The sequence below is a fragment of the Gymnoscopelus braueri genome (genome assembly GCF_963280865.1).
Source record: "Gymnoscopelus braueri genome assembly, chromosome: 20".
In the NCBI taxonomy this organism is placed as follows: Eukaryota; Metazoa; Chordata; class Actinopteri; order Myctophiformes; family Myctophidae; genus Gymnoscopelus; species Gymnoscopelus braueri.
The window spans coordinates 45,842,877-45,855,993 of NC_137622.1; the positions used below are offsets into that span (position 1 = coordinate 45,842,877).

General features: G+C 40.2%; 1 protein-coding gene across 1 annotated transcript in view; it reads left to right on the plus strand.

The window, feature by feature from the left end:
• The first annotated feature begins 202 nt into the window (after positions 1-202).
• The window catches only part of LOC308075752 (uncharacterized protein), a 183,717-nt gene continuing 170,802 nt past the window's right edge, over positions 203-13,117 (plus strand). The window contains exons 1-6 of the mRNA XM_080415700.1: positions 203-238; positions 1,218-1,385; positions 2,451-2,555; positions 6,855-7,121; positions 8,134-8,262; positions 12,262-12,309. Of these exons, the coding sequence (XP_080271826.1) occupies positions 1,301-1,385; positions 2,451-2,555; positions 6,855-7,121; positions 8,134-8,262; positions 12,262-12,309 (634 nt within the window). The 5' untranslated portion in view covers positions 203-238; positions 1,218-1,300. The remainder of the gene's footprint in view (positions 239-1,217; positions 1,386-2,450; positions 2,556-6,854; positions 7,122-8,133; positions 8,263-12,261; positions 12,310-13,117) is intronic.

A 13,117-nucleotide genomic window follows, 5' to 3' on the forward strand; every position in this document is an offset into this window, starting at 1 on the left:
CATTGAAACGTTGTGAGCTTGTAAATAGAAAAATAGTTTACCTATGTTTTTAAAAATAAGTTTAGAGATAATGGGTAAGGCACCAGCAAAAAATAGGGCCCCGTTTCTGATTGCTGTGAAACTTTGCATGCGCATTACTACTGTCTCTTTCTGTCTCTCTCTCTCGGTCTGTCTGTCTGTCTCCCTCTCTCTCTAGTGGTGTATCTCCTCATATGTTGTGGACCTGTTCAACCAGACGGTGAGACAACTTCATTGCATTGCATTATGGATAGAGTGAGATAAGACATCTGATTCATTAGAGAAAATGTTTAACCATTCTGTCACATTGTTTTATTATTAATATGTATATATTCCACTGCTTACAATTAGGACTTTTTGACATGTCTGACATGTTTTCCTTGTTTCTTTTTATGGCAATTGCGTCATTGTACACTATCGGCAAATGACAAAACAAAAGATGATTGATTTTTTTTTTCTTGTAATAATGACTTAATAGCAGTGGTGGAAAAAGTACTCAAACCTTTTACTTAAGTAAAAGTATCAATACTGCAATATAGAAATACTATGTTACAAGTAAAAGTGCGGAATAAAAAATATACTTGAGTAAAAGTACAAAAGTATTGGCATCAAAATGTCCTTGAAGTACCAAAAGTAAAAGTACTCATTTTGCAGAATGTCCCATTTCACATGTTTTCAAATGTATAAAAATATTTTGAAAATAGCCGATTTACGAGCTTGTAAATCTGCATTCTTTTTCAAATGGCCAAAATGTATATAGAGCTGAAGTGGTTACTGTATGTTTTGTAATAATAATCAAAATAACTAAAGTTTTTAAATAATAGTGGAAAATATTTGCCTCAGAGATGTAGTGGAGTAGAAGTAAAAGTATTGGAAATTGGAAATACTCAAATAAAGTACAAATACCTCAAAATTATACTTAAGTACAGTACATGAGTAAATGTACTTAGTTACTTTCCACCACTGCTTAATAGGACATCTCATGACGGCTATATCTACACATCAACAGTGGGTTAAAAGCAGCACATAGTTAAATGATAGAACACTGGAGCTTATAGACTCCTTCATTTAGCAAATAAAATCATGTAATTTACAGTGACAGATAGAAGTTCATCTGATGACAACACGTCTCTCTCTCTCTCTCTCTCTCTCTCTCTCTCTCTCTCTCTCTCTCTCTCTCTCTCTCTCTCTCTCTCTAGTGTCTATCAGAGTCTCTCCTGAAAGATCTCTGTTCTTTGAACGTGAGTCCATCACACTGAGCTGTGAGGAAGATGGGAACGCTATGCAGGATGGGTCTGTGAAAAGAGAACCAGTAACCAGTACGAGTACAGATGGAACCTGTGACAAAGGATGGGGACAAACCAAAGGTATGGATGGATGGGTGGATGGATGGATGGATGGATGGATGGATGGATGGATGGATGGATGGATGGATGGATGGATGGATGGAGGGAGGGAGGGATGCATGGATGGAGGGAGGGAGGGTGGGATAGATGGATGGATGGATAGTGTCATGAACTGGCTCACATCATGACAAAAAAGGAGACGACACACAGGATTAAACTTAACGTTCTTTAATTTATAACTACAAAATACAATAAAGGTGCATTAAGTATGAGATGAGTGAATAGTCAGTGATATCAGTAGTGCAAAGTGTGTATGGATGTATGAGCATAATTGTATGTGTGGGTGCAAAAGCAACTGAAACCAAACAAATTCAAGCACTGTTGCCTGTGTAGGAGAGAGAAAGACAATACCCTCGGCCAGCCTGCTTTTATACCCAAGGGGATGATTGGGATCAGGTGTGTCTCATTCCCAAGACACATCCCAGCAGGTTGGCCCTCTCCTCCTACACAAGAATAGAGAACAATAATTAGAATCACAGCCAGGGCCGGTTCTGGGCTGATCAGCGCCCTAGGCGGGATTCCTCTGATGCGGGGATTCCTCTGATGCGGGGATTCCTCTGATGCGGGGATTCCTCTGATGCGGGGATTCCTCTGATGCGGGGATTCCTCTGATGCGGGGATTCCTCTGATGCGGGGATTCCTCTGATGCGGGGGACCCGTTGCGCGCTTGCGAAATTTTCCGGTTTCTGATACTTTATTTTCTGTTTTTGGCTACTTTATTTCGGTTTTAGGGTTAGGGTTAGGTTAGGGTTATGTTATTTAATTCTTATTTTTGCCTGATTTTACCGATTTATTATCAAAACATTTAAAATTAATTAAAATATATAATATATATATATATTTTTCCCCCGGCTTTTTTTTGCCGCCTCTCCAAACAGACGCTCTAGGCGGCCGCCTATGTCGCCTGTATGGACGCGCAGGCCCTGATCACAGCAACACTACACACATATAGGATGGGTCATCTCGATCGATCGATCGATACTTTTAACTGAAACCTCTCTTTCTTTTCATTGTGATTTTGTGCAGGAGAGTCCTGTGTCATGGAAGTCTATCGATGGGACAATGGAGAATACTGGTGTGAGTCCTCCAAGTCAAGAGAACGCAGCCAGTCCATCAACATTATGATCTATGGTATAATCACTATATTTACATCAATATTACCAATATATTGTAGTGGCTAGACAGACGTCATTCACTATCATTGTTAACACAGATAAAGGTTAATTCCTTTGAAGAGATATGATGTCACAATTTGTCACAAAGATGTCATGAAATGGCTTTACTGCTAATTGTGTTGCTAAGCTTAGTTCAGAAACAGAGGTGTGGTGTTTCTCAACCAATCACTGTCACAGCCGATGGTACCGTCCCCTCGGGCTATGGGCTATGGGCAGCTGTTTGTTTGTGTGAGACCGATGGTACCGTCCCCTCTGGCTATGGGCAGCTGTTTGTTTGTTTGTGTCTCGTTGTGCAGTGAGACAGACAGAGAGAGATACTGTAGACACTGCTGAGACACCTTTATATAGTGCATTGCTTATTTCTCACCTCCAATGTTTTCAGATACATATTTGAATGTACTGCAGGGGTCGGCAACAGGCGGCCCGCGGGCCAAAATTGGTCCCCCAGAAATAATATCTGGCCCGTGAGATAATTTTGAGAATTTGATTTTTTTGATTATTTTTTTTGAAAAATATTTTTTTTAATACAGTATCAGACCGATAGTCTCACATATAGGCTATTATAATTATTATGTCCAAATACAGAAACTATCCCCACCTAAATAATGACTATTATATTACTCCATGTTGAGAGTGAATGACAGGCACGGCAGCGGGGTATAACGTGGGCGGCGCTCGCTCAATGACATGAAAAAAGTCAGTGGACAGCGCCTGGTGCTGAATTAGCAAACAAGCAGTAGTATGGTATGAAATAAAAACACAGTTCAGTAAATCATTCAAACTTTATCTTTACTAATAGAAACAGAAATGTGACAGAACAGGAATGTGAACATGAAATTAAACAGACTTAAAATCGGACCAAAATAAAAGCTGAATCCACTGAAGTGATTGATCTCAGAAGCTCCTGAAACGACAGAGCAGGAGCGCTACATTAGAAGAATTACAATGCGCCATTTATAACTAACTAACTAAATTAAAAATACAATTAGGCTATTGAATAACAGGCTTAGGTAGCCTACTCACTTAGTGTGAAAACTGGCACCTCCCGTCGGTCACTATTCGCTTGATGTCTGGTGATATGGACGTCACTTTAATCCGCAGGCAGTTCTCAAGGTTTTTGTGTGTCAATCGATTCCTCTCGTGGGTCTTAATCGCATTCATAGAAGAAAAGGCAGACTCGCATACATAGGTGGAAGGGAACATTGTGAACACATAAAATGCGAGTCTCTTGATGTTACTGTACTCTTCTGAGCATGCCACCCAAAAGGCACTCATGGACTCTGCACTCTTGAGTGCATCGCTGACCAGGGAGGTTGTTTGGAAGTCAATTAACTCCATTTCCAATGCAGCCGCATCTAGCGAGGGGATCATTTCTTTCGCCTGGGAGGAGAAGTCTCCACCTGGTTTCACTGTGATAGGGTCACGTACAAAGGCAATGAGTTCTTTTGGGATAGAGTAGTCATCAAACCTAGACGTGAAGTTGGCTCGTAGCTGCTTGATGAAGTCAGTCATCAGCTCTGTCACATGTCCCGATCCATGTTTTTTTAGTGCACTGAAATGTAGGAGCCTGCCAGTGGATATGTCTGTCTCTAACAACTCCAGCTTCCTTGTGAATGACTCGAGCTTTTCGACCATGTCCACTATGATTTTCTCTCTCCCCTGTAGCTGGAGGTTAAGCTGGTTTAAGTGGCCAAATATATCAGATAAGAAAGCTACTTTACATCTCCCAGAAGGGCAAGGTGGTCAGCTGCTGCTTTAGTCTTGCTCATTTTCATTTTAAGGAACGCCTTGACCTCATCTATTAGTCCACAGAAGCGGTCCAATGCTTTGCCTTTGCTCAACCAGCGCACGTCATTGTGTTGCAGCAGATCGTCGTAGGAAGCATCTTCTGACTCAGCCACTAGCTGTCGGAAAAGCCGATGCTGGGTGCTCGACGTACCCCTGATAAAGTTAATGACTCGCATCACTTTATCCATAACACTCTTTAGCTCGCCACTGAGCCTGGCGGACCTAGCAGACAGGGACAGCTGTTTGACTGACACAATGATACCATCAGTAGACTTGTCGGTAGCGAGTTCTGTGAAGGGCTTGTTGTGCTTTGCGAGCACCCAGGACGCCTTTAGAGAAGCACTGGTCACTTTCTGTTGCGATGTGAGGCCTCGCACCAGGATACTGTTGCTGCGTGCATAAGATGCTTTCAGTCTTTCAATTTCTTTCTTTCGTGTCTCTGATTTTGGTGGGAAATTCACTTTGAAGGTGGGATGCTACGTATCGTGGTGCCGTCTAATGTTATATTCTTTGCAAACAGACACTGGTCTGTTGCAGATCAAACACATGGGATTTGCATTAGTGAAACCAGGTAAGATGAACACATACCGATCTGTCCACTCCTCTCTAAACACTCTGTTTTCACTGTCAACTTTCCTCTTCAGACTTTTCGATAGCGCCATTGTTGTTGTCTGTATCTCGCTCACTAGCAGCAGCTGAAATTTTTTCTGCAATCAAGCAACAGACTGAACAAATAACAGCGAGCGCCCCCAATGCAAAAGCCTAATAGTATTTTTTATTTAGTTAATAAATGGCGCATTGTAATTATTATACCTAATGTAGCACTAGTTTCAAGAGCCTCTGAAATCAAGCACTCCATGATCAAGTGGATTCAGCTTTTATCTTGGTCTGATTTTAAGTCGGTTTAATTATGTTAATGTTCACATTGCTGGTGCCATCAGTCACATATTAGTAAAGATACAGTATGAATGATTTACTGAACTGGTGTTTTTTATTAAATTAACTTTTTTTTGTTTGTTCTGGCCAGGCGCGGCCCCTAGTCCCCTAGCTTCAGATTGGACCCCCCCCCCCCAAAGAATTTAGAAATAAATGTATTAAAAATAAATGTTGAAATAATTATAATACTTATTTATAGAACCTGAACCCACTTTTGAAGTGATCATAAACACGATGCATTTTAAATGATTTCTAAAATGTTATAGCTAGATTAGAGGAAAATGGAGGAAAAAAAAAAAGACACCATACAAATATTTTTCCAGCAAAAAAAAAGAAAAAAGTTGATTTATATTGGTCAAATAGACCCGAATTAGACCGAATTAGACTTGAAATTTTTCGCGCGCGCACGCATTTACGGGCGCGCACGCGCCAGACGTCCGGCCCGCCATGGAATGTCTGGGAATAATATTGGCCCGAGGACAATCTCAGTTGCCGACCCCTGATGTACTGCTTAAGTTTAAAACGAGTAATGCACCGTCTGGCCGTCATCTTTGGTTAGATAAAGAACGTAGCAGCCCAACAGTGTCTCCCTAATTACCTAACAGGTGTGAATGGAGGAATCACACAAGTGAATGAAATCAAGGTCTATATATGTCATCACGTCATGTTTTTAAACATTTCATGTTTAAGTAAAAACTGCTTCACAACGACAATGCTGGTGCAAGACATTCGCTGTAACAAATTGTGTTTTACATGCATATCTCTGTTGTCGGGCAGAAACCAGCCATGTCCAAAATATTAACTTTTCAGGAAAAAAAAAATAATAATAATAATATGCCTCATGAAAGTTGGTGACTTTATACATTGTCAGATACTTGAATGTGTTCTTATATTATCATCACTTTACCCACATACATTATATTATATTATTATTATATTAAATACATTATATTATTATTATATTAAATACATTATATTATTATTGTATTAAGTACATTATATTATCATCACTTTACCCACATACATTATATATTATTATTATTATTATATTAAATACATTATATATTATTATTATTATATTAAATACATTATATTATATTAAATACATTATATTATATTATTATTATATTAAATATATTATATTATCATCACTTAATCCACATACATTATATTATATTATTATTATATTAAATACATTATATTATTTTACCCACATAGAGCTCAAGTGGAGCTAGGAGGTTTTTCACCATTAATGTGGAGATACATTTTCCGTCTGACTTGGTCATTCTAATCAATGATGGACAAAACAACTATCTCCACAAGGTGGAATTAGGAGGTTTAGTCAGAAGAGCTTTTTAATACTTTTCATTGGTTCAATATTTGTAAAACCCACACACAGACGTAAAGGGTGTTCAATAGAACTGATATAATAATAAAAAACTTGGAATATGGAGGTAGGAGGTTTCTACCCGACAGAGACGATATATTACTGTATATAATTAATGTATGGTCCTTCTTGTTGGTTCTATAGATGGACATGTGATCCTGGAGAGTCCTGAACATCCTGTGACAGAGGGAGGGAATGTCACACTGTGCTGCTGGTCCAAAGACAAAGACAAGCCAACAAAGAAAATATCCTCTGACCTCCCAGCTGGTTTCTATCTAAACGGATCCTTCATCAGAACAGAGTCTACAGGACAGATGACCATCCACCATGTTAACCAGTCTGATGAAGGATTGTACAAGTGTAACATCTCTGACCTTGGAGAGTCACCAGAGAGCTGGATGGAAGTGATAAGTGAGTCCTGTAATAATGATGAATAAACAGATAATAAACTCTAATAGATTCGTGCACCTGATTCAGATGCTATCAATGCATTGAATGGGACATTATCACCTTTTATTAGACCATTGAATGGGCGAAGTAGGCGACATACTGACCTACCCGCGATTTATCAGACCATTCATTGGGTGTTATCAAGGCATACTGACCTACCAACGGAGATGACTTAAATAGTTCAGTTTCGGTTTTGGTTTTGGTTTCGGACCATGACGGAGGCGCGCAGTCTCAGGCGAACTGTCACCCCGTGAAGGACCACAGAGGGAGCTAAAGCGACCGAGTTGCCGTCCTGAACGGTGTGACGTTCGCCTGTGCCTACTCAGCACCGTTGGAGTTATGTACCGATAGGCACAGAATCGTAAATATTGTTGTGGGGACTGCTCCGCCTCCAAGTAGGTCAGTAGCTCCTGATTACGCCCCATGAATGGTCTGACAAATCGCGGGTAGGTCCGTATATCGCCTACTCGTCGCCTACTCGCCCATTCAATGGTCTGATAAAACGTGATAATCTCCCATTCAATGCATTGATAGCATTCGAAGCCGGTGAATAGATAAGAGTTTAAAAGCAGTGGTGGACAAATTACTCTATCTATATGATATAGATACTCCTTGTCAAATATTACTCAACTACAAATGAAAGTTGCGTAGTCAAATTTGGAGTGGACTGGAGTTTGTATCAAGTATTAAAATGTATATAGATTCCACAGAAATTCATACATAAAAATAAAAAAGCAGAAATGTAAGCTCACAACCTGTCGCCCATGTGACAAATTGTGAGCTAGTAGAACTGCTAATTTCACTATTTTTAAAAAGTGGTTGGGTCTCAGGGGTACCTTCCTAGAAAGGTAGTGGAGTCAAAAATACAATATTCATTCGTTCGTTCGTTCGTTTATTTATTTATTGACATTTAAAGGACATTCACGACTCTTACAATGTGTTTAAGTGGAATCTGTGTCTCATTGTGCTTCAGAAACTTCAAACTCCAACAACAAGGACCAACCAGACTCTTCCTCTGTGTCTCCATACGTCTACCCTCTGGTGGCTGGAGTCTGTATCCTTCTGCTGATCCTGGGTCTGTTTCTGTGGAAGAAATACAGAGGTACGCACGCACGCACGCACGCACGCACGCACGCACGCACGCACGCACGCACGCACGCACGCACGCACACATTGACACATTACTTTTTTAACAGTTTGCAAAAAAAGGCACGGTAGGGCTTTCACGACAAGTGATTTTTACTAGTTGACTAATTTGACCCACTGGTAGTCGACTAGTCGAGTTGACCTATTATGTAATAATAAAGATGCTCTGGGGCAAGGCATTTCGCAGCAGCTAGGTTGCCATGACAACGGATATACACAAACAAACACACGTGTTGAGAACGTTACACTGCAACAAAGAACAGCATTTCACAATTGCCAAAATTCACATCCATTTTAGCTGCTTACAATAAGGAATGGAAACTGGACTCATCAAAATGACTGTATCTGCAGTGTCTCTTGTTAAACAAAGTACACAATAAATCCAGCTGTTGGCCACAAATGTTACAATTCACTTTGGGCGGGTATAAGTACCCGTATCTTCCGTATTGTTCAATAAAAAGCATTTTAATCCGATTGGTGGCCATTTATTAAGGTATCAGAGTGCAATACAACTCCCAACTGATACGGTCGCGGAGTTTTTTGATTGAACAATACGGAAGATACGGGTACTTATGCGGGCCCGTACATAATTGTAACATACGTGGCCATGGGGTAAGCATTTTATATTTGAAATGTGAACGTTTATGTAGATGTACGGGCTGGGCTGTAAATGGAGAAAGTGCAAACACTAGGTTGAAGTTCAGCCATGACGCTCGTGACGGACGAGCGTTGTTTGATCCATGGCTAGTCAATACCAAGGCAGGCTAGGCTACTCGCTAGTTGCTACCGTTTTTTTGTCCACATCTTCAGTGAAATACTTCCATACAAACAAATGTTGAGCGGCCTGTTGTTTAGCTGTGGCCGCCCTCACCTGCTGCTGTGACTCTAACGCAACACTGTTGGTTTCAGGTTGGATATTCACCCAGCTGGATATTATCCAACTGGGTGAATATCCAACCTGAACCTAACTTCACCACGTACAGCCCTCTACACACCAGATCACTGCTATGTGCGGCGGCCGAGAGTTAATAAAATTGTATTTAATTAACTCAGCATTTCATTACACTATTATGTTCTGTTTATAATGTTTGTAATTTGAAAAAGAAAAGTGTACAGGTGTGATTATAGCTGAAATTAGCTTGCTACCTTGTAGGACTGCATAAAAATAAAAAAAACAAGGTCGACTAGCAGTTCCCCTAGTAGTCGACTAGTTGGTGAAAGTCCGAGCCTACCTGACTGGATTATTAACATATTTCCAGTGTTTTACAAAAGTTGCCTGATCTGTCACTGAGATAAAGTCAAACTAAACATACATTCATGATTCATTATTCTACACATGAAGTGACACTCGATGGCCTTTGGAGGTTGACAATGAATCAAAGTTGGGTTCATGAGAAACCTTTTGTCAAAGTATTGTGGTGCTGTGTTAATCTGTTCAGAAGTTATGTGCATTTCTGTGACATGATGATGTCACACATCCTTTCGGCCAATCAGTGTGAATAATTAATCAGTGCTTTTTCAGCTAAAGGCTAACCTTCAGATGATATAATTTAGATACGTTTAGTGTTCATCTGTTGATAACTAGAGATACCCTGCTAACAGACGGACAAACAGACGGGTGAAACTTGACCTCCTTGATGTAATGGTAATCATTGTTCATTATGTATAATTAGTATGAGCTGATGTTAGTATGAGCTGATGTTAAATGTGTGTTTGTGTGTGTGTGTTTGTGTGTGTGTGCAGTGATGAGCTGTGGATTTTTGAACTAGGGGGGCTATATTTTCTGACGTCACGTGCACGCGCACGTGCACGCATGTGCACATAGCCAATCAGCTCAGTGCTAGTTGAAATACTGTATTCAACATGTGATTTTTAATGTAATTATATCTTATTATTTAGTTGCATTGTTAATTTGTTGTTTTTATTTTTGTTTCAATTAATTAATTATTTTATTTTCCTTTTAGTTTTATATAAAAGCCCTTTACATAGACTCACCCACACATAAGTACTTAAAATAATCAGACAACTTGTCTTTGTCTTGTCTCAGAGAACTGGGTCCTCTTCTAAGCGATCCCCTTCACACTCTGCAGTGAAGAGACTGTTGTCTCTCATTTTGAGAGGAATGTACACATTCAATTCAAGTCCATGGCTTTTTTCGAGTAGCCTAATGTTATGCAAAGCAGCCAGGTAGACGCTATTGAGAACGGCTCGCCGCTGACGGCGCGAACCTTGAAAGGCTATTGTTTAAACTTTAAGGTGTTAAGACGGTGCGTGCTCGCGCGTGCATGTGGAGCTCCCAGCCCCCCAGCCAGCGCCAGAACTAAGGGGTCGCCGACCCCCCATAGCACCCCCTACAGCTCATCCCTGTGTGTGTGTGTGTGTGTGTGTGTGTGTGTGTGTGTGTGTGTGTGTGTGTGTGTGTGTGTGTGTGTGTGACAGGCTGTAGTACAGACAGACAGAATGGAGGTGATGTAACGTATGCTGATGTGAGAATAAAACAGTCAGCTCAACCCAGGAAGAGGAGAGGTACAGTAACAACACAAACACTGAGCCAGAGGAGCCTACATGGTGATTTTAGTGAAATGGTCTCTGTAATTAATTACTACTACAACACAGTGTTTTGTGAGCCGATGTCATCCTGCATCAAAGACAGAGCAGTCTGCTTCGTGAAAGTAAAGAAAAAGGCTGCACTCTCATAGCCACGATGCAGGATTTATTTGGAAACCAACGTTTCCACCACGTAAGGTCTTCTTCAGGGAATGAAGAAGACCTTACGTGGTCGAAACGTTGGTTTCCAAATAAAGGTGCAGCCTTTTTCTTTATTTTCATATTTACTCCTCCCTTCTGTTTCACAGCTCACTTCATAACATGTTCTTAAACCCACCAGTAACCGGCCAAACACCGGACAAATCAAATAGATTACAAAGAAAAGAAAGTCACCAGAAGTGACAGCCAGTATGATAGTTAGAGGAATGGACAAACTAAATCAAAAAGAGGAGAGAAAGTGAGTTGTTACGATGATGATCTGTAGATCAATGGCAAAACTAGAAAAAACTAGAAAAAGCCAATTTTAGCCAATCAAATCAGACAGATCCGTGTTGATCACATGGCTATAGAGATACTGTATACCGATTTGCATGTTTTTTGGACAAAATCTGTAGGAGTAATAGCAAAAAATGTGTTTTGCAAAAGTCGGCCTCATGGTGGCGCTATGACAGGCTGATCGGAAAAATGTGGGGCAGAGGTTCTGCTGTGGCATGCAGGGAGTGTGTGTGTGCAGTTTCACAGCGACAGGGCCAACGGTGGCGGAGATTAGCTGGTCACAGACAGAAGGACGGACACACACACACACACACACACAGACGGACGGACGGACGGACGGACAGGGGGCAAAACATACTCTCTCGCCATGCCTTTCGGCCTGGCGGAGACAATAATGCGGACAAAGTAGTTAAATGAATAAAAGAAACGTATATTCGCTCAATGCACAGCAGTGTATGATAATGACTTGTCATGTCTGATTTGCCGTCGTACACATTAGAAAAAAGGAGATCTGCAAGCTCTCATGTCACAATGATATACTGTATAACTGATCAGCTGCAGCATGAATGAAAAAATTAGCTGTGTTTATGACAATAATAATCCTAATTCCTAACCATTATATCTCTACCTCTTTACAAGCACAATGACCAGGCTAAATACCTACATTAACATCTAATAATGAACAATTGCTTTATATAAATGTATAGTAGCTACTAGCTAGTTCTAGTAGTTATGTATCTACGTATTTACACATGATATATGGAATAGGCCCACATTTACATCAAAATATGTACATTGGTATCTGTTGTACGTTTCCTAATGATTAGTTCATAGTCTAAATCCACCAGCATTATAGACAATGTGCCACAGATTGTCTAAATCAGTCCCTCTGGTTGTTCTGTGTGTTTTCCAGACCAGAGCTCTGCAGGACAACAAGACATCTACTCCAAGATCAACACAGGTCAGTTAATCAGTTAATAGTAACTTAGGCCCCCTTTACACAACAACGGTCTCTAGAGAAAACGGCAAAATAAATCAGTTTAGACAGGAACAGTGTTTTCGGGGCTTGAATCCGCAACTAAGTGAAACTACCTTCCAGAGTGGAAATCTTTGACAGCGCTCCGCGTCCCGTCTCCATGTAGACGGAGGAAACGGCAATATGTGTGTTGTTGCCAGATGTTGTGAGAGAAATAAGCAGCCAGTTCTATGAAAACAAGCCCTAAAGAGGCAAATAGGCTACATTAGCACTTTAAACCTATACACTACATTGGCTATTTGAAAATAGCAGATCTACAAGCTCACAGTGAGCTTGTAGATCTGCTATTTTCAAAAAGTGAAATAGTAAAATCATATGTGGAATATATATATATATGTGTATATTTATATATTTTTTTGTATTATTAATTCAGATGGGGGTCTGCGAAGAAATACTTTAATTTGACATGCACATGTTTGAGGACTGTTTAAACAATAATAAAATCAAAAATCAAAAAATTAACTACACTTTAAAAACAAGCCCAAAAAAAACGCAACACGCAACAACCAATATTTAAAAGCAACTTTACAGGAAAAACAAGCCCAAAGTCGCTTATAATAAGCGGACATGGCAACCCACAGATCAGTTGTGCACACTACAGCGGTTTCAATCATTGGTGCGTCACCGATCACTAGAGAGCGTTGTCGTCTAAACGTGGCCTAAGTTACTTTACTAGTTACTGCATTATAAAAGTAACTAGTTACATTACATCTACTCCAAGGTGAAGATCAAC